The 26,445-nt window shown below is 42.2% G+C and overlaps 2 protein-coding genes across 2 annotated transcripts; both read right to left on the reverse strand.

Annotated features, from left to right (window-relative positions):
• Positions 1 to 13,518: 13,518 nt before the first annotated feature.
• Positions 13,519 to 16,737, reverse strand: LOC129774019 (uncharacterized). Its single transcript, XM_055777707.1, has one exon. It carries the CDS (start codon positions 16,735 to 16,737, stop codon positions 13,519 to 13,521), a length of 3,219 nt encoding a protein of 1,072 aa, XP_055633682.1.
• Positions 16,738 to 16,798: 61 nt separating this feature from the next.
• LOC129774020 (uncharacterized) lies at positions 16,799 to 18,637 on the reverse strand. The gene has a single exon (XM_055777709.1). It carries the CDS (start codon positions 18,635 to 18,637, stop codon positions 16,799 to 16,801), a length of 1,839 nt encoding a protein of 612 aa, XP_055633684.1.
• Positions 18,638 to 26,445: the final 7,808 nt, after the last annotated feature.

A 26,445-nucleotide genomic window follows, 5' to 3' on the forward strand; every position in this document is an offset into this window, starting at 1 on the left:
TTAGCAGGAAAGCTTCTGAAGATTATTCTTCCCCATCAGTAGAATATTTTCGTATTCCATATTGGATGCATAAGACCATGTGCCTCCAACGTAACGCTCTCGTTTTCGAAGTCCGCCAAATATTCATTTATTCATTTCTTCAGAATGGGTTCAGATTCAACTTCAAACAAATGATCACTAAATCAACGATAGTCCTACGTCACCCTTGCGGTTATACCATAGATATAACCCACTTCCTGTTTTTTTTTTGCTACTTATTAATCATAGTATTGAGGAAAAATGGTTATACGTATTAATATAAAATTATAGTTAAGAGTTTGGCTTTTTTAAACATGAGTAAACATAAAGGAATTAAAAAAAATTACATGAATGTCTTTTAATTCTATTGGCCAGGTACTGTTGCATGCTATGTTATAGCGATATTTTTAGTGGCTGATGTTATCCTCGTAAACGCTTAAGTGTTCGGATTTCTATGCGTGAAGGTGAAACATTCGTTTTCGTGATATCTGAAATTTATGTTGAACAAATTCGAATAGTTTACGAAGATTAGCTGTTTTCGTATTTTTTTTGCGTTTCTTAAGCAATAGCAATAGGTATTTTGACATGAAGCTATTTTTGTATAACTCTCTTTTTGCTCCCGTGGCCGAGTGGTTAGCGTCCCACCTTATCATGCCGGGGGTTCGGGTTCGGGTTCCGTTCTGGCCGGGAGATTTTTTGTCAAAGAAATTTGTTCCGACTTGCACTGCGATCACGCGTATTCTAGAGCTTGTCACTCCAGAATACATTCAAGGCGTGTTATCCGGCATAGCAATCTCAACTAAGTACTACTGATGAAAATGACGCAAGTAATACCTACGTTGAGACGGCAAAAGTTCCACTGGGAACATTAGTGCCATCCAAGAAGAAGAAGACAATTGATCGGATCAGTTCACAGCAAAATGATTGAAGCAACACTTCGTAGGGTTATGTTTAAGAGATGAATAACTAATATCACTATTTGCGAAAATTATTCAAGTATTAAAGCTGAATTAGAATGATTTCATAAACGGATGCTTTCCGGAAGTTTATTACTATAAGCTGTATGTATTCAAGTCACTTCGGGAATCACATTAATCATCTTTTGACGTAGAAATAAGTCTTTCAGGAAGGGTGCAAAATAAGAAAACATTTTCATGAAATAAAGTTAACGTTAATAACTACTTTCACAGCGAACAAATTCTGATTATTTGCACACCAATCTAATCGGGAATTCTCGGAAGATTTGTTTGATATGCTAGACATTAAAATTTACTAATCCCTAAAGTTTAAATTAATAAAACATGGAAGCATTCTCATTTTCTTATACATTTGTTCTGCCGATCTGTGCAACTGTTTCTGTCCGTTTTCAACACATTTGATATAAATAAGCCATCCGCGATTTGAAGCCACGAGGGACGAATGACTTCTTTCTTCTTTCTTTCTTTGTTTTTAAGAGGCTTTGAACTTTGCAGTTCATTCGCCTCTAGCCCCGTGAAGAGCCACAATAAAACCAGCCCAGAGGGGACTGGCGAAAGGGAAACCAAAAAAAAATCACTCATCAGATCTGTCCGCTCAACTCTCGGTTAAAGAAGAAGGTAGGAAGGGATCCTATGCTTCATAAGATATTTATTATATGCTGTAAAGAAAAGTAAATACTTACTGATCCGAGGACCAAAGCAGTAACGAAGCACAAGTGACCCAGCGAAAGGCGCGTTCCAAAAACAAAAAAACAAAAAGGCCCTTCTCAGGAGGATAGGAAGGAAAGGAGTGGAAAGGATTTGGGTGGGATTAGTGGAGTGGAAGGGGGTGGGAGTGGTATGGGAAGGAAAGAGGGGAGGAGTGGGTGTGGGGTGGGGTGAAATGAAATGAAATACAGTTTGAATAGATAATAAAATATAGTGGTTTTGAATTTAATGGTATATAGTAGATCTGAAAAATGGAGAGGTTTATTTAATGAATTTATCCTCCTTGGTGAGTGTGGCTGTAGGAATAGGAAGTTGATTAAAGTATAATGTAATGGATAGAAGATAGATGTGGGTATGAAAGTATATATTATATTATTTGTTATTTATTATTATTGCATGCCTGTATATACATGTATGAATTCCTTCCTTCCGACCCGTACATACATGTGTATACACACATAAACACGCATACATGACTGTGAAGTGGCGAACTTTAATAAGCAATTTCCAAGGTATTTAGTATTTCGATTTAGATTTTACCAAAGAAGTCGGTTTCTTTCAGAAACGCAATTAAATTGGTTTCTTGGGTCTCGTCGCTACTGAGGATATCTCGGAGACTCTGACCTATGTTGTGTCGGACTCGAGCATCTTTGGTATGTTGACATTCAAGTAAAAGATGGCTAACGGAAACCGGAGCTTCGTTGAAAGCACATTGGGGTTTTTCGGCTCTGCAGAACAAGTATGAGTGGGTGAAGTTAGTGTGCCCAATTCAAAGACGGGTAAGGACTTGCCTTTCCCTGCTATTGAGACGGTCCTCCCAAGGGAGAGTGGAATTTTTAATTTTATGAAGATGAGTGGGACGGCTGTTTATCCAACCTATGTCCCAACTTTCACGGACTCGCTGTTTTACCCAGCGGACAATGTCAGATCGAGGACAGGGCATGTCTGGGGGTTCTATTTTGCTGCCCTTGCCGGCCAGTATGTCGGCGGCTGTGTTTCCGCGTATTCCTGAGTGACCAGGAACCCAGCAGAAGGAGATGTTTTTATTTGAAGCAGCCTCTTCTGTTTGCTTAATCCATGGGTGTTTGCTGTTTCCACTTAGAAGATCGTGGAGACAGCTAGCTGAGTCGGAAAATATTGTGGTAGGAAGAAAATCATGGGTGCATTCTTGGGTAGCTATTAAAAGGGCGAAAGCTTCCGCACTGAAGATGGAGCATAGCGGTGGAAGAGAAAAGCTACCTATGTATCTACTCTCAAAAATTCCACATCCAACTCCATCGGCATTGACTGAACCATCTGTGTATACCTGGTGATTAGTTTGAAAATTGGATGCAACGAGGTTATTGAAGCAGGCTTTGACTTTTGGAGAAGGGTCTCCCGCCCGAACTGCCTTGAGAAATTCAAGGTTAATGTTCGGCGGTTTGACGTTCCAATTTCTTCCCGTCGCAGATGAACGTTCACATATATCGGGAAGATCTTTGTTCGTGATATTTTTGAACCATGTTTTAGCCCTATGTATTAATGGGACATTGTGGTCGCTTTCGGGGAGTGACAAGTGACGGATGGCTTTATTGGTGATGGCTTTTGATACCAGATGGGTGAAGGGAAGTTGCCCACTTTCTGCCATTACAGCAAGAGTAGGACTGGAGGGAAAAGCGCCAATTGCGAGCCGAATTGCTTTATTGTAAATTGGTTGAATGGTGTTTAACACCCTGTCCCCTCCACGGCTGAAGGTGCCTATTCCGTAAAGGATTTGTGGGACCAACCAAACATTTACAACATTTAGCAGCGTCTTTCTATGACCAGAGGCTAGGTTGCCTGCAATAGCCTTGATGATGTTCAGTTTCTTTCTGGTGGCTATTTTGGTCTTTTGGGAATGTGATAGGAAGTTGAGTTTCTTGTCGAAAGTAACCCCTAGTATTTTCAATGTCCTCATTGTAGGGATCGGGATTTTGTTGAGCTGAAGATAGGTTCTCCTTCTGAGAGCTTTTCCGATATGTATGTGTTTGGATTTCTCCGGGGAAAGTTTGAAACCTGTTTTTAGAGCCCAGTTTTGGATGGAGTCTAAGGTTTTTTGAAGCCTCTTTCTCTGAATTAAGCCGAAGCAGCTCGTAGAGATAAGAGTTATGTCATCTGCATAGACTATGATCTTTATATGGTCCGGGATAATCTCGAATAGAGATTGCATGGCAATGTTGAAGAGGGTTGGTGAAAGTGCTGAGCCTTGTGGGAAGCCGTTTTCTGGGATTTTTAGAGAAGATTGGTGGTTGTTAATAACGGTTTTGAAAGACCGGTTTTCTAGAAAACTTTTAATGAATAGACCTAATCTCCCACGAATCCCCCAGTCGAAAAGGCTTTTCAGCACTGGGTACCTCCATGCCCGATCGAAGGCCTTAGATAAATCCAGGGAAACAATATCAATGTGGTGTAATTTTTCAGTTGCGTCGTCTAGGATACGAATGACTTTTGGGTTAAAGTCCTTTTAAACAAGAACTGAACTGATCTGAAGCCACACCACATCTCGTTTGGTGGTTATCAAAGCAACATCGTTATCGGAGAGCGCCGAGCGGAAGTGGATTATCATTCTTAATACAGGTGAATATGGAGTACGGAGTAGAGTTTCTTTCCACAAGGGCCCTTTGCAGGACTAGAGGCGAAAACAAAAATGGAATGGCATGAAACCACAGTTGCGAGCGAGCTAGCAAGTTCAGCACAACGATCCGATATAATTCATGTCTAATGCTGATTTCACACATAGGGGTAGTGGGGGCAAATTGGTCATGGGGGGCAAAGTACCTACCCGTATTTCGAATGCTTATAACTCGAACATTTCTTTACAGATCGGAAAGATGTGTCCATCAATTGATAGGAAGTATTTCTACGCGTCTATCACAATTAATAAAATGTTATTTTTCATGAGATGAACAATTGTATAACTGTAAAATGTTAAGCGTTATCTAAACGCCCTAACTGCCAAGTTTTGATTGGCCCGATTTATGGTTTCCCCAAATAAAGACTTCAAAATCGGTGTACCTGTGGAAATCCGCATTGCAAATATACATGCAGGTCGGGGGTATTTTTGTTCCCACCGAGCTGTGTTTCCCTAACACCGACTTCTAAATCAATTTGCCTGAGGGAATCCGCTTTGTCAAAACATGCAAGTCGGTAGTATTTTCCCCACTGAGATGTGTTTCTCTAACACGGACTTCAAAACTAATGTGCCTGAGGGAATCCGCTTTGCAAATACATCCAAATCGGGAGTAATTTTTGGTGTTGAGTATAATTTCAGAGGGAAATGTAAAACACAATGATCGTTTTACAATTTTTCCGTTCAAATATTTTGGTAGTCCTAGGCATCATATCAAACGTAAAAGGACGTTCATCAAATTTATTTGTAACGAAGAACATAATCTATTACGAAAATTTCGATGCATTCTAAAATAATATTCGAAGTGGTAAACATGTGGGTTGCATCATATAATTGCGTAGTTCTACGTCGAAAATATGCGGTCGTGTCTAGATACAACCCCTTACAGTTTTTTTTTATAATTCTGAATCAGTTGCATAGGTTCTAAGGAGCCAAAATCTTATCGAACCACCTTAATACGTTTTTTCTAAAAATATTGGTAACTTGATTAATGCACCAAAATTTTAATTTTAACAATAGAAATTCCGCTAAAATGTATGTACATTATGCCCTTCTGAAAAATCAGTCTTGAGTAAAAAAATATTCCAATAGTGAAAAAAACTCAGTATTCTACGTCAAATGCATGTCTTTGTCTCGACTATGAATTAAGCTGATTAGGAAAGAATTGCAAAACTTGTCTTCAAATATTCGTTTTATCATTTTACCTAGGAAATAAATGAAATGTATGCTGCAAAACTGGACATCAATGACAAAGTCCTTATAACCTGGCGGCTGGTCGAAAGGTATTCGGTTGGATTGCGGAATAACCGAGCACATAGTTTGAAGGCGTGTCATACAAGTCTTCGGGCTAATCGCTGCTACGCCAGCAATCGTTGGGATTATACATTCGCTTGCTTTGGATGGGATTCCATTTGTATTAATATTCATGAATTTTAATTTTCGATCACTTCTCTCTGCCATATCCGAGAGAGGCAGCAAGCAGTTTACCACCAGTGTGGGCAATTTCGGTCACAGCGGTTGCCGAGAGTGGTGCGATATATGTGCAGTGCCCAAGCCTAATTAGAATCTATGGGCTTATCAGGAAAATATCGAACTGTAATGGTCAACACATTCGTCTGGAACGGGATATTCGCATCCTGAGAGGACAACAATAAAGGAAACATTTCTTCGGCTTTTTGTATTAATATTTATAGCGAGGATAGCGGCAAATTTATAAAGTCCATTGCATAAATTATAAGCACCAAAAACCTAAATTTTATTACTTGAAAGCGAAGCCAAAGGAGTAACATGAAAGGATGCATAAATAATGTGTGCATCTCTCGACAGGAAAATGAGAGAATGATACCACTAGAAGCCTTCTGGATGGGATGGGCGGCCAGCGCGCTAGGGATGGCCTTTTCGTTAGGTGGATTTTTCATTTCTGTACAATGTAATCTGAAAAAAATAAAGTTTTTCGCGGTACATGTGTTGCGTCGGTGGTTGGCGTTTTTGACGTGGGACTACATCTAACCGGAGTATATGGGGTGTGAAATGAAAACCTAAACACAGAACATGCTGGAAAAAATGAAAGATTCCGAATGCTTATAACTCGAACATTTCTTACTGGATCGGAAAGATGTTTCCATCAATTGGTAAGGAATATTTCTACGCATCTATCGCATTTAATAAAATGTTATTTTTTATTAGATAAACAATTGAATAACTGGAAAATGTGAAGCGTTATCTAAACGCCCTAACTCCCTCGTTTTTATTGGCCCGATTTACGGTTTCCCCAACACAGCCATCATAACCAAGTAGCCGTGGGGAAATCGGCATTGCAAATACATGAAAGTATGGGGACTTTTGTTCTCACCGAAATGTGTTCCCTAACACAGACTTCAAAACCAAACAGTTTTGGAGGAATCGGCATTGCAAATACATCGGTAACGGTATTGAATTAAAGAGACTTTAAACTCTGAGAGTTCATTTGTCTCTGGTGCAAATACATGAAAGTCAGCGGTATTTTTATTCCGACTGAAATATGTTTCCCTAACACATACTTCAAATCCATGGAGCGTGGGGAAATTGGCATTACAGCTTCATGCAAGTCGGGGGTATTTTTGTTTCGACTGAAATGTGTTTCCCCAACACATTGACATTGCAAATACATGCAAGTCGGGGCCATTTTTTCCGGCTGAAATGTGTTTCCCCAACACAGATTTCACAACCAAGTCTGGTGTCTGGTGAAATAGGCAGTGCAATTTCAAGTTGGGGCTATTTTTGTTCCGACTGAAATGTGTTTCCCAAACACAGACTTCAAATCTATGGAGCGTGGGAAAATTGACATTGCAACTTCATGCAAGTCGGGGGTATTTTTGTTACGACTGAAATGTGTTTACCTAATACAGACTTCTAAACTAAGGTGTCTCGGGAAATCGGCTTTGCAAATAAATGAAAACTTCGAGTACTTTTGTACTCACTTGCCTTTGTGCAGACTAAAATATGTTTCCTTAACACGGTCTTCTAAACTTAGGAATGTGGGAAAATTGTGCAGACATTATGGGCGAATAAACTTTCAAGTTCAAAACCTCTATAGTATAAAAAGTAGAAGTTGATGTAGTTGATTCATGCATGCCGGGGGTACTTCTGCACCCGCATGTTTTTTTTTGCACTCCGAAAAGTGTTTTACTAACACGGATTACAAAAACCGGGTACGAACACAACGCTTTGGTTCGCTTATTCAAGATTGCATTGAAGGATATGCCTTCATATCTTCTGCTCATTGAATTTCTACGCATACCATTTGATGATTAGGCAAAATGTTGATAACCATTTGCTGCGATAACGCCTATAGATTAAACAATATGTGTTCAAGGTACATGTCAAAATCGAAACTGAGTGCCTGAAGTTCAAGAATCAAGCATATTCGCGTTTTGAGAAGTACGTACAATTGAGAGATGCAGACTTCAGAGGGAAATGTAAAATATTATAAAATAATCGTTTGATAATATCCTACTGGGTTTCATACGCCGTCACGCGTACGAGTTCAGCAATATCCATGTTCTGAAAATCATGTGCTTAAGGCATATGATGCAGAAAACAGGTCTAAACTTTATGCACAGCTATTATTTGGTGGATATTTTTTGACGTAGGATAATCGAGCACGTCGTAAAAATTGTCCAATTTCAAACGTTTATTACTCTGTCATTTCATGATGGATTGATGAAATTTTTGCGTCAATCGATTCCGGCACTCCATACCAATTTTTTATATTGATAAAATAATATATGTCATGAAACTAACCATCGAACAATTGAAAAATCTCAACTCCTATCCTAACGGAAATCTCATTCTGATTGGTCGAAATTAACGACACATGCAGCGGTTCCCTAACAGAGACATCTAAACCAAGCTGCCTGGGGGAAATTGACATTGCAAATACATGAAAGTAGGAGGAGCTTTTGCTCCCACTGAAATGTATTCAATAACCAAGCTGCCTGGGGGAAATCGGCATTGCAAATACATGAAAGTAGTGAGAACTTTCGTTCCTACCGAAATGCGTTCCCTAACAGAGACATCAAAACCAAGGTGCTCGGGGGAAATCGGCATTGCAAATATATGCAAGTCGGGGGCATTTTTATATTGCAAATAAGATGAGTGATACGATCAATTATAGCAAGTTTGGTACTTTAATGTTGGTTGCTTCGTGAAATTTCATATCAATGACTGATCGTGTATTGTGAGAAATTTAGCACAAATGTAAGTGTAAAATTGTAAACAGTTGTGTTAAAAATGACTTGATATATGAAACAGTTTATTTTAATTTTCATAAATAAAAACCAAGGGGTGTTCCCGCTCGAGAACAAGTCGTTCGGTTTAAGCAGTCTGTTTATTTTCACCTAAAGAAAGTTCATACGGCGAGAAAAGTTGGAAAATGAAAAAATATTCGAAAAAGTGATTTCTCATATACTCTACATATAGTATTAGGTGTTGTTAGTCCAATTACAATTCGCATTGGGTTAAATAAACACTAAAGTAAACATTATAAAAGAAAATTACCGTTTCCATTTCAAATATGTTTTCTCTATATTGAAGTAACATGTTTTTACTGATGAGAAAAATTGATAATTGTGTTCGGTATTGATAATTATCTTATATAACATTGATGAGTTATATAAGGTTTTCATCATATCTCATTTCACTTCGCCATCTTCTATCGTGATACGCACCATACAACGACTAATTACTTCTATCATCAGTGTTGTAAACACTAGTAGAGTAAATAAACAATACCCAACAACCAAACAAACGGCCACTAAATCATTATAAAAGAGTTTAATTTTTCAAACATATCCAAAATCAACATATAGCCTAACGGAATCCTACGTCAACTATGCGGTCGTGTCTCAGACACAACCCTCCTGCGACTTTTTATAAATTAGTTCAATATGCTTTTAGGCTTTCTACTTTGGTACCTTTTTTGATTGAAAACATAAAAAAATCATCGAATAAAATGTTTTCGAATGAAGCGAATAAAAATCAAACTTCGGACACTAAATCAAATTTCGGACAGATTTAATTCAAATTTCGGACACTTTATTTTGTAATTGAATCAAATTTTGGACACTAAATCAAATTTCGGACAGATTGAATTCAAATTTCGGACACTTTATTTTGTAATTTTATGGACGAAAATTACATTAAACTTAATTATATTTGAGGGGCTTAGAATGCAAGGGGTGTAAGTGACTTGATCTATTTCTCTCTATCGACTTTCTCTTTTGATCATAACTTAACTGCAAACACATTCCCAGCTTATTTGACAATGTGGACGACAGGTCAGAACCTCAATTATCGGATTCTATAGCAAAACCAAATTGGAACGAGTTATTCACGAAAGAAAAAGTTGATGAAGAGAAATCGATCAAGCCACTTAAAGGGTGTGTCACATCAAATTGCATCACGGAAAAAACGCTGTAGAAATTCGCCCAGTGGACTGATCCTTTTGAAAGTTTTAGACAGTAAAATAAAAACTATTAAACAACTTTTGGCATTTTCTTTTTATTCATACTTCGAGCCCAAGCCCGTATGCTCGTACCTTCCTCTTTACCCCGTCCATAAGGTTCTGTACAACGTCAGGTTGTAGTTTTTTTTTAACCGAAATCCATTCTCTATTGTAGTCTGCCTCCGATTTGACAACTTTTGGGTTCTTCCGGAGAGCCTGCTTCATAATCACCCAATATTTCTCTATTGGGCGAAGCTCCGGCGCGTTGGGCGGGTTCATTTCCTTCGGCACGAAGGTGACCCCGTTGGCTTCGTACCACTCCAACACGTCCTTTGAATAGTGGCACGAAGCGAGATCCGGCCAGAAGATGGTCGGGCCCTCGTGCTGCTTCAATAGTGGTAGTAAGCGCTTCTGTAGGCACTCCTTAATGTAAACCTGCCCGTTTACCGTGCCGGTCATCACGAAGGGGGCGCTCCGCTTTCCGCAAGAGCAGATCGCTTGCCACACCATGTACTTTTTGGCAAACTTGGATAGTTTCTGCTTGCGAATCTCCTCCGGAACGCTGAATTTGTCCTCTGCGGAGAAGAACAACAGGCCCGGCAGCTGACGAAAGTCCGCTTTGACGTAGGTTTCGTCGTCCATTACCAGGCAATGCGGCTTCGTCAGTATTTCGGTGTACAGCTTTCGGGCTCGCGTCTTCCCCACCATGTTTTGCCTTTCGTCGCGGTTAGGAGCCTTCTGAACCTTGTATGTACGCAGGCCCTCCCGCTGCTTGGTCCGCTGGACGAATGAACTTGACAAATTCAGCTTATTGGCGACATCCCGGACCGAACTTCTCGGATCACGTCTAAACTGCTTAACTACGCGCTTGTGATCTTTTTCACTGACGGAGCATCCATTTTTGCCGTTATTCACCTTCCGGTCGATGGTTAGGTTCTCGAAGTATCGTTTTAGTACTCTGCTGACCGTGGATTGGACGATTCCCAGTATCTTACCGATGTCCCGATGTGACAACTCCGGATTTTCGAAATGAGTGCACAGGATTAATTCACGACGCTCTTTTTCGTTCGACGACATTTTTCCAAATTTACGAAAAATTGACGGTGAAGCATGGCCAACGTGATCTATACACTCTTATCTGATTATAAGCGAAAGCTGAAGATAGAATTCCTAAAAATTAAATTTCTACAGCGTTGTTTTCCGTGATGCAATTCGATGTGACACACCCTTTACACCCCTTGCATTCTAAGCCCCTCATTTTATAGTCAACTGCGAAACACTTACCAAGCAATCACAGTAAACTGTTAACGATGATGAGAACTGATGAGCACGGGAGAAATTTAAATATTTTTTATGATCGAGTACGTGCTACGTGCTCACGCAAAACAAACGTCAAACACAAACGATAATGAGTGGTGCTGTTGATTTTTTCCCTACTATGTAATAATTTAAATGTTATTCTCAAATGAAGTGATAGTGAAACCAAGGGATAACTCTGAAGAAGCAATTGTGATATTAAATTTATAGTTATATCATCAGTGCATGAAGCATTTCAAGATATTAGAACAAAGTGTCCGAAATGTGATTCAGAACGGTATATAAATAAAAGTGGATCGCCGAATGTGTTGATAAGAGCAAAACTCGAGAGACAATTGTCCGATTTAGGGCAGTTTCTATTCTATCATATTTATCAAACATTTAGTCCATGTAACGGAGAAACATATTATTTGCAAGTGGTTGAAAAATCTTGAACGACAGTTGTGTCTGAAAATAATCTGATATTATAATGACGAGTTCTGGTAGAAGTACTGGGAATTTTATAGTAAAAGTTAATTTTAAAGAGTAGATTAGAATGAACGTTCTGCGATTGGACCCATGAACGTGGGCTTAGTGAGAAAACGTGAATGTGATAACAATAATATTGAAATAGATGGTATTGCATATTTATTAATTTTTTTGTACGTAATACATTTCCATAAATGATTTGAGATCGTTTGGGTCTGTAAATTGTAAAAATGATCAATAATTCAATTCGCTTGTTTATACCCATATTACTAGCTCCTAAACTTCTTCGAGTGATTGGAAAATCGTTTTGTTCATTTATGTTCGCGTGAATCGTATCAAATTTTAACGGTGATGTACGATCGAGGTTTCATCAGTAGACGAATCTATGGAAGGGAAAATCAAATCGTAAATTAGTGCATGAATCTTTTTCTTAATTTTTTTCCGTGTAACCCCATAGTTCTTGAATTCATTAATTCTTTGATTATTTAATTCCTTAATAATTTCATTATTTAATTCAGTAATGAGTTCATAATGCTTCAATTTTTTAACTCTCCAATTCCTTAATTCTTTAATTTTAAATTTTTAAATCATTCTTCTTCTATTCTTTTGTTCTTTTACTCTTTAATTCTGTAACCTTTCAATCCTTCAATTCTATAATTCTTTAATTCTTTGATTTATTTATTCTCTCATTCTTTTATTATTTCATGCAGTCCCGCCGTAACGAATAAACTTCGATAGAGAGTACGCTCGGCGATTAATGATTTTTTAGATTTACCTTCTCAGTTTTCCAAAGATAACTTTCTGCCGTCACGATTAGATTTCTGTAAAGCGTGCGCGCGGTGCATAATGGAACATATCGCCGGAATTAATATTTCTAAAGGAGTTCACTCGGTTCCCTTCTTAGGTCTCCAAAATATAATTATGTTCAGCTGTCACGATTGGAGTCCTATGAAGAGTATGTGCGATGAATAACGGAATATATCGCCAAGTCGATTAGTTTTTTTTTAGTTTAAAACAGATTCCCTCGGTTACCTTCTCAGGTTTCCTCTCTTTTCTGTAGTGATTTCTATAAAGCGATGAGTAACGAAATACATCGCCAGGACGATTGATTTTAGATGAGTTATGTAGTTTACCTTCTCCGGTTTTCCAAAGTTAACCTATCCTATCTCCAAAGATACGAATTTGTATCCCGGTCAATGAATATCGGAGCAGTTTTCTCGATTACCTTCTCTGGTTTCCCATAGTCAACTCTCCGCCATCGCGATTGGATTTCGATAAGGATACGTGCGATGAGTAATAGAACATATAGATGGTGTCGGGGTATAACCGTGTAAAATTTAATTTTTTTTTTTTAACCACTTATATTGGTAGCCTTCCTTTTGAAGGGCTAACCGTACTAATAGTCCAACATATGACAACACCAAACACGGTTTCTTTCACAACATTACAGTCTACATCGGATATACATTAAACACTCTATTTACATTAACATAATACATAACATAACATTAAAAACAATAATTAATTGCAGCCGGTATTTAGGATTCCATCCGATCGGGAGAAACGGGTCCAACCACACACTTCAATGATGATGGCTTATTCTCTTCCTAAAGATGATTCGCTCTTCGTCGAGTGGAGTGACGTAGCCTCTTCTTACGATGTAGATAGTGATTGCCTCCGAAATAATTGCTCTTGTTTACATTCTCCTGATTATTTTCGAACTCATGCAAGAGAAGACAGCTTCCTTCCAAGTCAGGGCTGTAGCCTAGGGCTATTTCCAGACATCCTCACCCACCCAGAAATAGCGTGGATTTCTGAAAAGACATAAATATCCTCTTCGACCATATGGGAGCGGGAACGGATAGGTAGATGATAGTATGCTCGAAATTGGATAATTCTCAATAATTTTCTTCATTTAATTCTGGCAAAAAACAAATCTTTTCGATGGGTCTTCGAAGCGAACCTGTAGCTGTTTTCAACGTTACTACACGCACTATTCCATCGCTTCCCGGGTGAATCTCCTCGATTCTTCCCATCTTCCAGCGCAATGGAGGCAGATTATCTTCCTTGATGATGACCAGTTTGCCAGTTTGAATGGGTATCGGTGGTTTCCAGCGTTTCGAACGTCCTTGCAGTTGACACAAATACTCTCCTTGCCATCTCTTCCAGAAATGTTGTAACCTTTGTTGAATAAGTTGCCAATGGTGCAGCCGATTGCTTGGGATCGCCAATAAATCCGGTTCTGGTAAATCTTGCAGTGAAGAACCAATTAGGAAATGCGCAGGAGTTAGCGGTTGCAAATCACACGGATCATTCGAAATAGGAGTTATTGGTCTGGAGTTAAGACAAGCTTCTACTTGTGCCAGCAAAGTCGTCATGTCTTCTATCGACACTGGATTTTCTCCAATTACTCTCAATAGGTGATGTTTTGCTGATCGTACAGCTGCCTCCCAAAGTCCTCCAAAGTGTGGGGCACTAGGGGGATTGAAGTGCCACTGAACGCCTTCATCTGCACACATTCTTGATATCTTGTCACTATGCTGTTTATCCCGAAGTAGCCGCATGAACTCTCGAAGCTTGTTCCTAGCTCCAACGAAATTTGTGCCGTTGTCCGAGTATATATCGGTGCACTTTCCTCTTCGCGCCATAAATCTTCGTAAGGCTTGTATGAATCGATCTGTAGATAAATCACTCACTAGTTCCAAATGTACCGCCTTAGTGCACATGCATACAAATAACGAAACGTAAGCCTTGACTGCTGTACGACGAGGTCCGGGTCTTATGTAAACTGGTCCAAAATAATCAATACCGGTTTTTGAAAATGGTCTGGATATGGTTACACGAGCGGCTGGTAAATCACCCATAAATTGCTGTATTAGTGATGGTTCCGAACGAAAACATTTGATACATTGATGCACAATTTGTTTGGCAGTACTCCGTCCACCTAGCGGCCAGAAACGAAGTCTAACAGTGTTCAATAAAAGTTGTGGCCCTGCGTGGAACAGACGTACATGATAATGTTTCAATAGCATTCGCGTGAAGCGATGACGGGCTGGTAACACCATTGGATGTTTAGTATCATCGCACCCGGCAGCATTCCGCAACCGTTCACCAACTCTCAAAACTTGATCCTTGGATACATATGGGTTGAACCACCGGAGCGGAGAATTTCGGGGTACCGAATCATTCTTCAATAATGCCTTCCATTCTTCAACGAAACATTCCTTTTGCACACAACGTACTAATATTCGTTCAGCGCGATGAAGCTCGTCAGTTGTGATAAACCCAGTTCTTTTATCCGGAGATTTTATCAGATACTCCATTAGACGCAACCAAACAACTGTGCGCCGAAGTAAATTCGAGTACGATGAAAATTTTTCTAAATACCACTCGTTGAATTCAGCCGTGGGTGAAGTTGTTGTAGGAGCCGCGATTACCAAATGTCGTCGTTCATCTTCCGCTTCATCATGTTGGGTAAAACCTATAGAAGGCCATTTGATCGATGTTTCAGCTAACCAATGAGGTCCATACCACCAAATTTCATTTTGCTGGATGTCGTTTGGGAAGATTCCTCTCGATATCATATCTGCTGGATTCTGAATTCCGGAAACATGCCTCCATTCAAATCCTTCTGTGATATTCTGGATCTTGGCTACTCTATTGGCAACATACGTGGTCCAAGTCGTGGGAACTGATTGGATCCACCGTAGCACACATGTTGAGTCAGTCCAAAAATATGTCGGTACATTCAAATGAGTAGCTCGCATGGCCTTCTCGAATAATTGGGCGGTTAGTAGAGCTCCACAAAGTTCCAACCGAGGTATAGATTGCGTTTTTAGTGGAGAAACCTTTGATTTCGACGTCAACAATCGCACAATTATCTTCCCTTCGGAATTCTCGCTACGCACATATATGCAGCCACCATAGGCCTTCTCTGAAGCATCTGAGAAACAGTGGAGCTGTACCGAAACTGCTCCTGGAATAATGACACAGCGATCTATCCTTATGTTGTTCATACTGTGAAGCTGCTCATAAAATTTGCGCCAGCTCTCACCCACCATTGAAGGTAGTGGCTGATCCCAATCAAAACTGTGATTATTATTGCAGCGCAATGTCCATATTTGCTGCATAAATACTTTTGCTGTTGTTATGACCGCTCCAATCAGACCTAGTGGATCGAACAGCGTAGCTATGATGGATAACACTTGTCGTTTGGTGATAGGTTTAGTTTTGTCCAGTGGGGAAATATTGAACGATACCATGAATTCATCCCTTTGGGGCGACCAATTCAACCCTAAGGTCTTCACCATCGAATCAGGGCTGATATTGATTCCAAAATAGTCACGAATTGCCAGACTTTCTCCAGAAATTCCGTGTAGAGCTTCAGGGCAATTTGAAGCCCATTTTCGAAGCCTGAATCCTCCCCTTTTCAACATCTCGTTCAACTGGATCTGAAGCTCCAACGCCTCCTCCTTTGTATTTGCACCCGTTATCACGTCGTCCATATATATATCTTCTTCCACTGCTTTGGCTGCTAGGGGGAGGGATTCTCTCTCATCCATTGCCAGTAGTTTGAGCGTTCGAGTTGCTAAAAACGGTGCTGGCTTTGTTCCGTAAGTGACTGTATTAAGTTCGAAGGTATCAACTTCCTGATTTGGTGAAGGGCGCCAAAGTATAGACTGATAGTGCCGGTCCTCGTATCGAACTAGAATCTGTCGAAACATCTTCTCGACATCAGCAACGAGCATAATTTGCTTGATTCTACAGCGAAGAACTATCGAACGTAAGTCATCCTGAATAACCGGTCCCACCAATAATCCATCGTTTAGAGCTACTCCCGAGGATGTTTTGCATGACGCATCAAATACTACTCGAATTTTTGTTGTGGTACTAGTCTCCTTGACTACTGGATGGTGTGGTAGATAGCATCGTTCGGTTAAGTCTTGATCGGCTTCAGTAATCTTTTGCATGTGACCTAGCTGCATATATTCCTCCATGAACAGCACGTACTGTTCCCTTAAATTTACGTCCCTTGCAAGTCTCCTTTCGGTTGACAGTAGACGCCTTAATGCGATGTCCCTTGATTTGCCCAATCTTCGCACAACGTCCTCCTTCATTGGTAGAGCTACAGTGTAACGTCCGCTGGATTCACGATTTACAAAATGCATGAAATGTGATTCACATTGAGTCTCCTCTGGCGAATAAAGATTGACTGGGTTGACCTCCTCCGAGTGAAATCTTTCTTCCGGTTTCGAAGAATTCAAAGAACGACTCAATACCAAGAACCATATCTACTTCCTGAGAGACACAGAATGAAGGGTCCGCTAGCTCTATTCCTTCGGGAAATTTCCAACCATCGGTGTTCACGTTTCTAGTTGGCAAATTAGCTGTTACCTTCGGAAGTACGAGAAATTTCATGCTTCGTGCGTAGCTCGCCACACGTGAGCGTACCACTGCCCTTATTCTTTGTTGGACCCTTGACGATGCCTGTCCAATTCCAACGATAGCAATATCCACTTTCTCTCGATATACCTTCAGATGCTGACTCAACCGTTCGGTAATAAAATTGCTTTCTGACCCTGAATCTAGGAGAGCACGTGCAGGATAGCGATTACCAAAGTCATCCTCTACAATGACCACCGCAGTGGCGAGAAGAACTTGAGGTGTATAACGCAAAGCTGCACCCGATACTTGGAGATTGCTCACTGTCTTACTGCATACCGGAGTTGGACTTTCCCTTGAATCCTTGGAAGTAGATGCGGTGGATGCAGGTATTACCCTTGGACTAGCATCCTCTTCCGGTTTAAAACATACCAATGTATGAAGGCGCCCGCTACAATTCCGACAAGAAAAACTGGAGATGCATTCCTTAGCTTGGTGTCCCCGTCGGAAGCAGTTCCTGCATAAACCGTGTTTGAGTAATAAGGAATCCCTATCTGCAACTGACATCGCTTGGAATTCACCGCATTGGTATAATAAGTGATCCGCCGAACATGCGACACAGCGCCCTTTAGTTGCTTGAAAACTACCGAAACTAGCCTTTACTGTCGATAATCTCGGTTTTGGTAGGACAGACTGTTGATGGGTACCCTTGTATGGCAAGGATTCCAGAACTCTTATTCGTCGATGGAGAAACTCGGTCAATTCTTTCAACGTATCTTGCTCTAACGATGATGAAAACTCCTCCCAAGCTCTTCGCGTAGTCAGATCAAGGCGTGATGTTAAAATATTTATTAGGAGAAGATCCTTGTATTCCATCGGTTTCACAATCTGATCTAAGGTCGAGACAGTCCTCTCAAAACCCTCCAGAAGACTATGAAGATCAGATAGCGATTCTCTGGAGAGCGTGGGCAACATAAACAGTGATTGTACTTGACGTTTCTTCAGCTGCTTGCTATTGTTGTAGCGACTCATCAACATCTCCCAAGCTACCAAGTAATTGTCTTTTGTTATGGGTAGTGGATCAATCAGAGTCTTCGGTTCACCTTGGAGACATCCCTTTAAATAGTGAAACTTCTCTACCTCTGGTAAGTCTCCTTTCCAATGTATAAGTGAGGTAAAAAGGTCCCGAAAACTTAACCATTCATCTATGTCTCCACTGAAAGATTGCAGCTTAATCTGGGGTAACCGAACATGGTCGACCGTAGAAAGTACAGATGAGTCACCCCTCAGGGATTGATCCTGCTGCGCCGGCTCCTTTCTTTTCTTGAGTTCATCCATCAGAAAAGCTTTGGCCTGGTAATAACGATTATTGAACTCTAATCTATCCTTTTCGTAAACATCGTCTTCTTCTTCGAAATCATCATGGGATATTATTTCGGTGACTGTACTTCGAAAAGTTTGCCATAACTCATCAATATTCTCCAAGCGCACTTCTACTTGCGACGCAGTGGCATCCACTTGAAACTCCTGCACATAGCGCCAGATGTCGTTGAATGTTGACTGTATGTCTTTCAACTTCGCCATCAACATCTTTAGCGAAGGGGTCTTCTTGGTAGACGTCGCGGTGGGAGGCATCGTTGCAGTGAACCAGAATGACGAAAGAAAAGGTGTAGTTTTCCACAAATCCTCTTGCTTCGGTGAACATATACTGTTCTAACTAACCTGACCAGTTATCGAATTCGCCCTATGACTTCAGAATTACAGTTTCAACACGCACCGAGAAGCTACTAGTACCAAGTCTCAGTTCAATGGATCCTTAATCAATCGATGCAGGTGGTAATAGGCGAGGGGGGAGGATAATAACACTGGCTGTAGTATCCACAAGAAAGCCTTCGGCTGGGCATATACTGTGGCAACTCACCTAGAGAAACAACAGCGTCCACCACGTATAAAATGCAATAATCTCAGTTGACGTTCTTCTGGGAAAATATACACGGCGCCTCCTCTTCGTCACTTTTCCTTCTCCAATGCTCAATTATTAGCAACCAGATATAACCATTTAAATGCTTGTATCTCCTTTCGGTTGTCTTAGCGGGAGAGCTCGATCACTTCAAATGCTCGAAATCAGTGTACAGCATAAATTCCTTATAAACTTCAATGGAGACGTCGTGGCAGTATTTACGATATCGGAACAATGGCAGCAAATTATCAACACAAAGAATGGTCTTATTGTCCAACCAACTATAGTTCCTTTTAGTAATTTTTTAACCGAGATTAAGCTCGCCGACATCGAGCGCGAATCCAAAGTAATAAGATCCGGTTCGAAGGACCATTGTCGGGGTATAACCGTGTAAAATTAAATTTTTTTTTCTTCTTCTTTTTTTTTCGGCCTTATCTCACTTCTTAACTAGGCGAACCTAGCCAGAATTTTCACCTGCCCCCGGGCTTCTGAATGCCAAAGGGGGACTAGGCTCTGCGGAATGCACGTATCTGCATGCTCGTGCTGTTTCAGTCCTGACCGAGAAATTGTCGGACAATCGCGCAGGTGCTAAGGATGACCGACTTTTGGATGCCAGCCAATTCCTTCTCCATATTCAACACCTTTAGCGCTTCCAGAAGTGTCTTCGGGACAATTCCAGTTCCAGAGAGAACGACTGGAACAATTCTTGGGACCTCCCTTAGCCCCCACAGTTCCTTGAGCTCCACGGCCAATGGTCGGTACTTGCAGATTTTGCGACCGTGGGTCTCCTCCAGATTCTGGTTCAGTGGAATAGCGACATCGATGATGGTGACTTTGCGGTCACTCTTGTCGTAAACCATTATATCTGGCCGGTTGTGGTGGATCGAGAGGTCGGTCAGAACAGTGCGATCCCAGTACAGCTTGAAACGGTCATTTTCCAGGACAGGTGCAGGCACATTGGAGCGCCAGTTGTCGATGAACAATACGGGCCACGTTGTTGTGGCGCTCGGTGTAGGCTGCGTTGGCCAAAACGGGACAGCCTCCCATAATGTGCTCTATGTTTTCACCTGGTTGATGGCACATCCGGCAAATGTCATCAACGTCTTGATGCCAGACGTACCGCCTGCAGTTTCTCGTCGGCATTATCCTGTCCTGGATGGCTATCATGTCGGCTTCTACTACTGAAGAGAGTTCACCACGCGTTAGCCACAGATTAGATGCGGCCTTGTCGACGTGTGGCCGATCCAGTTGATGGGGGTGGGCACCATGCACTGCCTTCTGCTTCCAAGCTGCAATCTTCTCCTTCACTGTCTGCAGATTGCAGTTGAGTTGGTACTCCGCTTGCGCCAAGTGCAGAGCGCTGTATCCTCTGTCGGCGGCGCAAACAGCCCGGTATAGCGCGTTTTGGTTGGCGCGTTCTGCGAAGTACTCGCCCAGTTGTCGTACCTGGGCAACACACAGTGCAGATATGTCGACTATTCCAAGTCCCCCTTCTTTGCGTGGCAGTGAAACTCTCTCCAGTGCCGATTGAGGATGGTGCATTCCGGCCTCTTTAAATGCTTTCCTCATCCTCCTCTCAAGGTCCTCTAGGTCAGTTTTGCTCCATTTGACTACACCAAAACTGAAGGTCAGCAGGGGAACCGCGAATGTGTTGATCGCGCGTACCTTGTTCCCCGCGTTGAGGAAAGTCCTCAGGACACAGTTCACTCGACTCAAGAACTTGTCTCGCAGCTTCGTCTTGATGTCGGAGTGGCGAATCCCGGTGAGCTGTCGGAATCCAAGATATTTATAGGATTCGCCACGAACCATGTCTCTTATGAACTCGCCGTCATAGACCTCGTAACCTCCGGATTCGGTAAGCTGCCCTTTCAGCATATGGACACAGCGGCACTTGTCAAGGCCGAACTCCATGCAGATGTCCCTGCTTATGTCTTCGACAACCCGGATAGCTACACCTAGACGCTGACGTGAATCAGCGTAGACCTTGAGATCGTCCATGTAAAAGGTATGGGTCACTTCTTCGTGGGCGCCGTCGCCATACCTTATTTTATAGCCATGACCGTTTCTATTGAGCGTCCTACTGAGGGGGTTCAGTGCCAGACAAAACCAAAGCGGGCTGAAAGAGTCGCCTTGGAATATCCCCCTCTTTATCTGCAGCGTTCTAGACTGCAACACATTTTCCCCATCACTGAGGTGCAGAGACGTACTCCACTGCCTCATCGCATGCTGCAGGAACCTAACGACGACGGGATCAATTTTGTAGAGCTCCAATACCCGGACGAGAAACGAGTGAGGTATGGAGTCATAAGCCTTCCTGTAATCGATGTAGGCCATACTTAGGTTCCGCTGGTTATATACCGCCTGGCCGACTATGGCTGCGTCGATGATGGCCTGGTCTTTGCAGCCATGCGTATTTTTCCTGCATCCTTTCTGCTCTTCTGCGATGATGTGATGCTGTTCGCAGTGAGCAGAAACTTTGGCGGTAATTATGCTGCTCAGTATTTTGTACAGACTCGATAGGCACGTTATCGGTCTGTACTTTGATGGGTTCAATGTGTTGCTGTCTTTCGGGAGGAGGAAGGTGACGCCACGGGTGGCGAATTCAGGAAGGTTGTGTGGGTCACGTAGCACCTTGTTGAAGCACTCAGCTATCTTTGGATGTGCGACGGTCAGCTTCTTGTGCCAAAAGTTCTGGACACCATCGGGGCCCGGTGCTGCCCAGTTCCTCAGGTACCGCGAGGCTTCGCGGACATCGTTCTCTCCGACGATGATAGCTGGCATCTCTCCAATTTCACCACAACTCTCCTCCTCCTGTCTTAACCACATTTGCCCGTCGCGATGTTCTACTGGGGTCTCCCAAATACCAGCCCAGAAGTTCGTCACATCGCTAATATCTGGCAAACCTTCGCGGTAGTCGGGCTTCTCGTCGCTAATGTGGTCGTAGAACGCTTTCTCGTTATCTCTGAACATCCGATTTTGTTCCTGGCGCTTTGCAGAGTCAGAGTAACGTTTCAGCCGTTTTGTAAGGACGCTCAATTGCTGTACCAGTGTGTCGAGTTTTTCCGTCAGCTGGTGAGCTCCCAGCTGGCGAAGTTCAGTAGGCCGCACGATCACAGCAACTTGGCGACATAATTTCACCGATCTGCTGCCTCTTTTGTACGCCATCAGTCTTCCAATTGCGGCGCGCTTGTTTAGGATCCGTTGCTCCAATCTCCTTCGCCATGGAGGCTCACGCCTTTCACGGAGATGTTGGAGCAGTCCGCCTCTTGGCCTAATACGGTATCCTAAACTTTTGGCGGTCGCCACAGCAGCACAGTAAACTTTCAGTTGCAGCTCCTCCATGTTCTCAGCATCAACCAAGTGCAGCGGAAGAACGTGCTCGTTCATGAGCTTTACTGCACTTGTCAGCCTGCGGGAATGCTGCAACTTCGGGATCCTGGGGCGCGACAAAGGGTCCGTGTCGCGGAACTGTGAGATCGCCTCGTCGTAATGGAAGACCAGATCGCGTAGTAGTTGTTGATCTGGCTGTGGATCTTCCGGCTCAGAGGGTTGTTGTACTGTGGCCTCCACTGGTGCTGATTCGCGTGCCCCACTCGCGAATGAATTGCTCAGCCGTACTGAACTTCGTCTCGACACATCGCTTGCTCTGCTTGTTCTGGAGCTTAGTTCTCTCTGCACCTGCTGCTTGATCTCGTCGACTTGCGTTTGGGAGAGCATATTGTTGCGTACAATCGCTCTACGCCTCGCGTTCATCGCGTTTTGGTCAAGCCTCCCGACGAACTCTGGATACGCTTCCTCGAACATTGCGAGTATTCGAGGGCGACCGCTCATGTCCGTCTCCAAAGAAGTGCAGATGTAATAGGCGCGGATCACGAATTCGTTCATTTCGTGTGTCCACATGATCCGTCGCCTAGTAGTACCCACAAGTGTGGACGACTGCCGTCTGACAGTCGCAACACGCCTCGTAGGCGCAGCGTTTCGTTGGTGATGTCGATGGCTGCTGTTTCCGTGTGGCGGTAGCTCTTCGGGTTGAACCCGGCTGGTGGCCCGCTCTTGCACATCGCCCTCCAGCCGCTGGCCGCTCGCTCTTACGCCCGTTCCAGGACCAGCTCCAGTTCGGGGACCCTCCTCGGGTGATCGCATTCGTAGTATTCGTCTTGACCTTAGCTCCATTGTCTGGGTGTATCTCCTTTGCCCGGGAGACAGCGGGTTGGCAAGGCCTCCATGACCCGGGAGGCCTTCCCCGGGAGAGATATAGCGCTCTGACTCGCTCGCACCCCCTCACTTAGTCACTTTCGACACCCGTTCTCGGAGCCAAGACCAGGTGTGTGTTTCCAGTTCACGCCCGATCTAAAAATGTCGTCATATGATCTTCGTGGAGGCGTGAGATAGGAACATTTGAGACCAACAGGTAGGCTCCTACCCTAGTGTTGATCCCCATTTGAGATCAACTTTTTTTTTTTTTTTTTTTTTTTTTTTTACATTAAACACTCTATTTACATTAACATAATACATAACATAACATTAAAAACAATAATTAATTGCAGCCGGTATTTAGGATTCCATCCGATCGGGAGAAACGGGTCCAACCATACACTTCAATGATGATGGCTTATTCTCTTCCTAAAGATGATTCGCTCTTCGTCGAGTGGAGTGACGTAGCCTCTTCTCACGATGTAGATAGTGATTGCCTCCGAAATAATTGCTCTTGTTTACATTCTCCTGATTATTTTCGAACTCATGCAAGAGAAGACAGCTTCCTTCCAAGTCAGGGCTGTAGCCTAGGGCTATTTCCAGACAGATGGAGACTTTCGGATTTTCGTTCCATCGAATGATCGATAGTTCACATTTACATAATCACTTCACTTACTTCAATGAATCCTAATTATTATCTCTCCCCACTCACAACTACTCTTTTCTTGAGAATCGCTAGGGAACCAGACTACAGAGGCTCTCTGGACTTCGGGCGGCGATTATCATACTAACATTCCTTCCCTTCCTCTGGTGACAGTAAGGGCGTGGCCGGCGTCGTTATTGACTATTGAAAGCTCGAATCACCGAAACTTGCACAATGCAAATGATTTGCTACTCCGTTAGCGTTATTTGATAAGTTTTTTGTGAAATTTCGCTAGTTCAGGCCAATCACGGAGAGCTATTACGAATTGTACAGTCTACTCAAGCTCAATCTCAAGCTCAAGCTCATTCGAATACAAAATCGGGATACTGGAAAACTATGGTATTTTTCCTTACTCCAGCTTAATAGTTTTCATCCATCCCCTAAGACTTTTCTTCTTGAGAATTGGTATTTCTGGCGCTGGTCATCATCCGTTTAGGCATACTTCGGGAATGTAAATATTTTCCCATGAGTTTTCTGGGTCGGAACATTACTCGACTTTCTAATTGAGGCTAATTGTGCTTTTCACAGAACTATACGATACATTTCTTACTTTCCTATTTGTAGATTTATCACATCCAAAAAGCAACTCAAGCAGAGAAAAAAATGATCTCAAGATCTCTATTTTTGTGGCGTGACAAAACTTTGGAAAGTCTGTATTCAAAAGTTTTTTTTTCATGAGTTTTCCTAATTCCTAACTCCATTGATTTCTCTTCAACAATTATTTAATCAATGGCACATAGATATTTGAATTTGGTTTAAAATCTCAAACCGTATAAACACGAAAACTCTGAATATTGCGGTTTCTTGAATACTCTTTTTGACGTAGGACTACGTCTACCGGAAGATATAGGGGGTGAAATGGAAATCTAGGCACTGAACAAGTAGGAAAAAATGCAAGATTTGGAACGCTTATAACTCGAGCATTTCTCAATAGATCGCAAAGGTTTTTGCATCAATTGATAGGAAATATATCTACGCATCTATCATAACGAATAACATTTCATTTTTCTTGAGATAAATAATTGAATAATTGTGAAATATCAAGCATTGTCAAAATGCACTATGTGCCCATTTTTGATTGGTTCATTTTGTGCTCCTCAAATCGTATCGACCAAAACGGACAACCAGAGCAGCAGCGAAATAGAATGAAGCACGATTGGAAAGGAACAAGAAAAAAATTAACGAAACATTGGTCGCAGTCTCACACATGCGTAATTCTCGAGCCAGCCAGTCAGCTTAAAAATCCCCGCTCCGTTGCCGTAACGATCATTCTTTGCGTGGACACCGACTGGACAACATCGTTGCTGGACGGGCTGGACGGCGAGGGATCGAGTGCCTTTCTCAAGGCAAGAGGGCGGAGGTGGTAGCGCTGGAGTAGAATAGAGTAGAGTTTTCAAAAGGCCTTTCTCAAGGCTAGAGACGAATGAACTGCAAAAGTTTAAAGTCTCTATAATACAATACCTTCCTTCCTTCCTTCCGTAACGACCATTCTCATTCAAACCGTACACCACATCGGTTCGCATCACAACACATCAACAAACCAACACAAGCAGCCATGTCTGGACATGGTAAAGGAGGAAAAGTGAAGGGAAAGGCAAAATCCCGCTTGAACCGTGTTGATCTGGAGTTCCCCGCAAGGGTAGCTAGGCCGAGCGCGTTAGTACCAGTGCACCAGTCCACCTAGCCGGCGTTATATAGTTTCGGCCGCCGAAGTGATCGAGTTAGCTGGCAAAGCTGCTCGCGACGATAAGAAAACCCGCATTCGGAACAGAACACATTCGGTTCGGTGGACATCAAGACAACAGGCAGTTGCAGCGAGTGGCGAGTGGCAAACGCAATCGTAAAACGGCATCAGGTAGCAGAAGAAAAAAGTTTGTTCTTTATACAAACTGCTTTGGTGGCAAATCCAGAACAAGGCGGCATCGAGGGCGTTCGAAATGGTTTTTTTCAAAACCACGAGTACTAAGTTTTCTAAATTGGAACCATTCCATAAAACAAGGCGCTTTTCAGGGCCATTAAACCTTCCAAAAAAGAGTTTAGGAAATACAGTTCAATGCTTTCTAAAACATTATCTAAAATAATAATAAAACACAAATTGATTTTTTCATAATTTGTTTGCCAGGATCTGATGAGTATGTGAATTTGGCAGTTGTTCTGAGCTTATTGATAGTTGGGGACTTTCCTGATTATTACATTTTCACCAATTCTTAAATTGTTTCCAGATTGAAAGTACAGTAATTTACAATTAGTTCGACATTTAGCTAATTGGACGGACATGTAATGCGACATATTTAGTTGGACATTTTTGTAAACATAGAGATCCAAATTATGACCCCACATTGAAAGTCGACACTGTACCACTGCCATCGCAAATGTCGCATGTCGCATTGAATGTAATTTACTGTACAACATGTCACAAAGCTGGATGGGAAGAAATTTTCCAACTGTGAAAGCTGTGGCGAGTGGCAAATGCAATCGCTAAACAGCAAGGTTTAGCCGAACAAGATGGGGATATCGAGTGATAACAAAACAATAAACTCTTTAGATTGAAGATAATTTTGTGATCCTGAAAAGGACCCTTTTTAG

Source organism: Toxorhynchites rutilus, chromosome 3 (genome assembly GCF_029784135.1).
Source record: "Toxorhynchites rutilus septentrionalis strain SRP chromosome 3, ASM2978413v1, whole genome shotgun sequence".
Taxonomy (NCBI): Eukaryota; Metazoa; Arthropoda; class Insecta; order Diptera; family Culicidae; genus Toxorhynchites; species Toxorhynchites rutilus.

Excerpts from the sequence above, each read along its gene's own strand:
- LOC129774019 (XM_055777707.1), bottom strand. The coding sequence starts at position 16,737 with ATGAAGGAGGACGTTGTGCGAAGATTGGGCAAATCAAGGGACATCGCA.
- LOC129774020 (XM_055777709.1), bottom strand. The coding sequence starts at position 18,637 with ATGCCTCCCACCGCGACGTCTACCAAGAAGACCCCTTCGCTAAAGATG.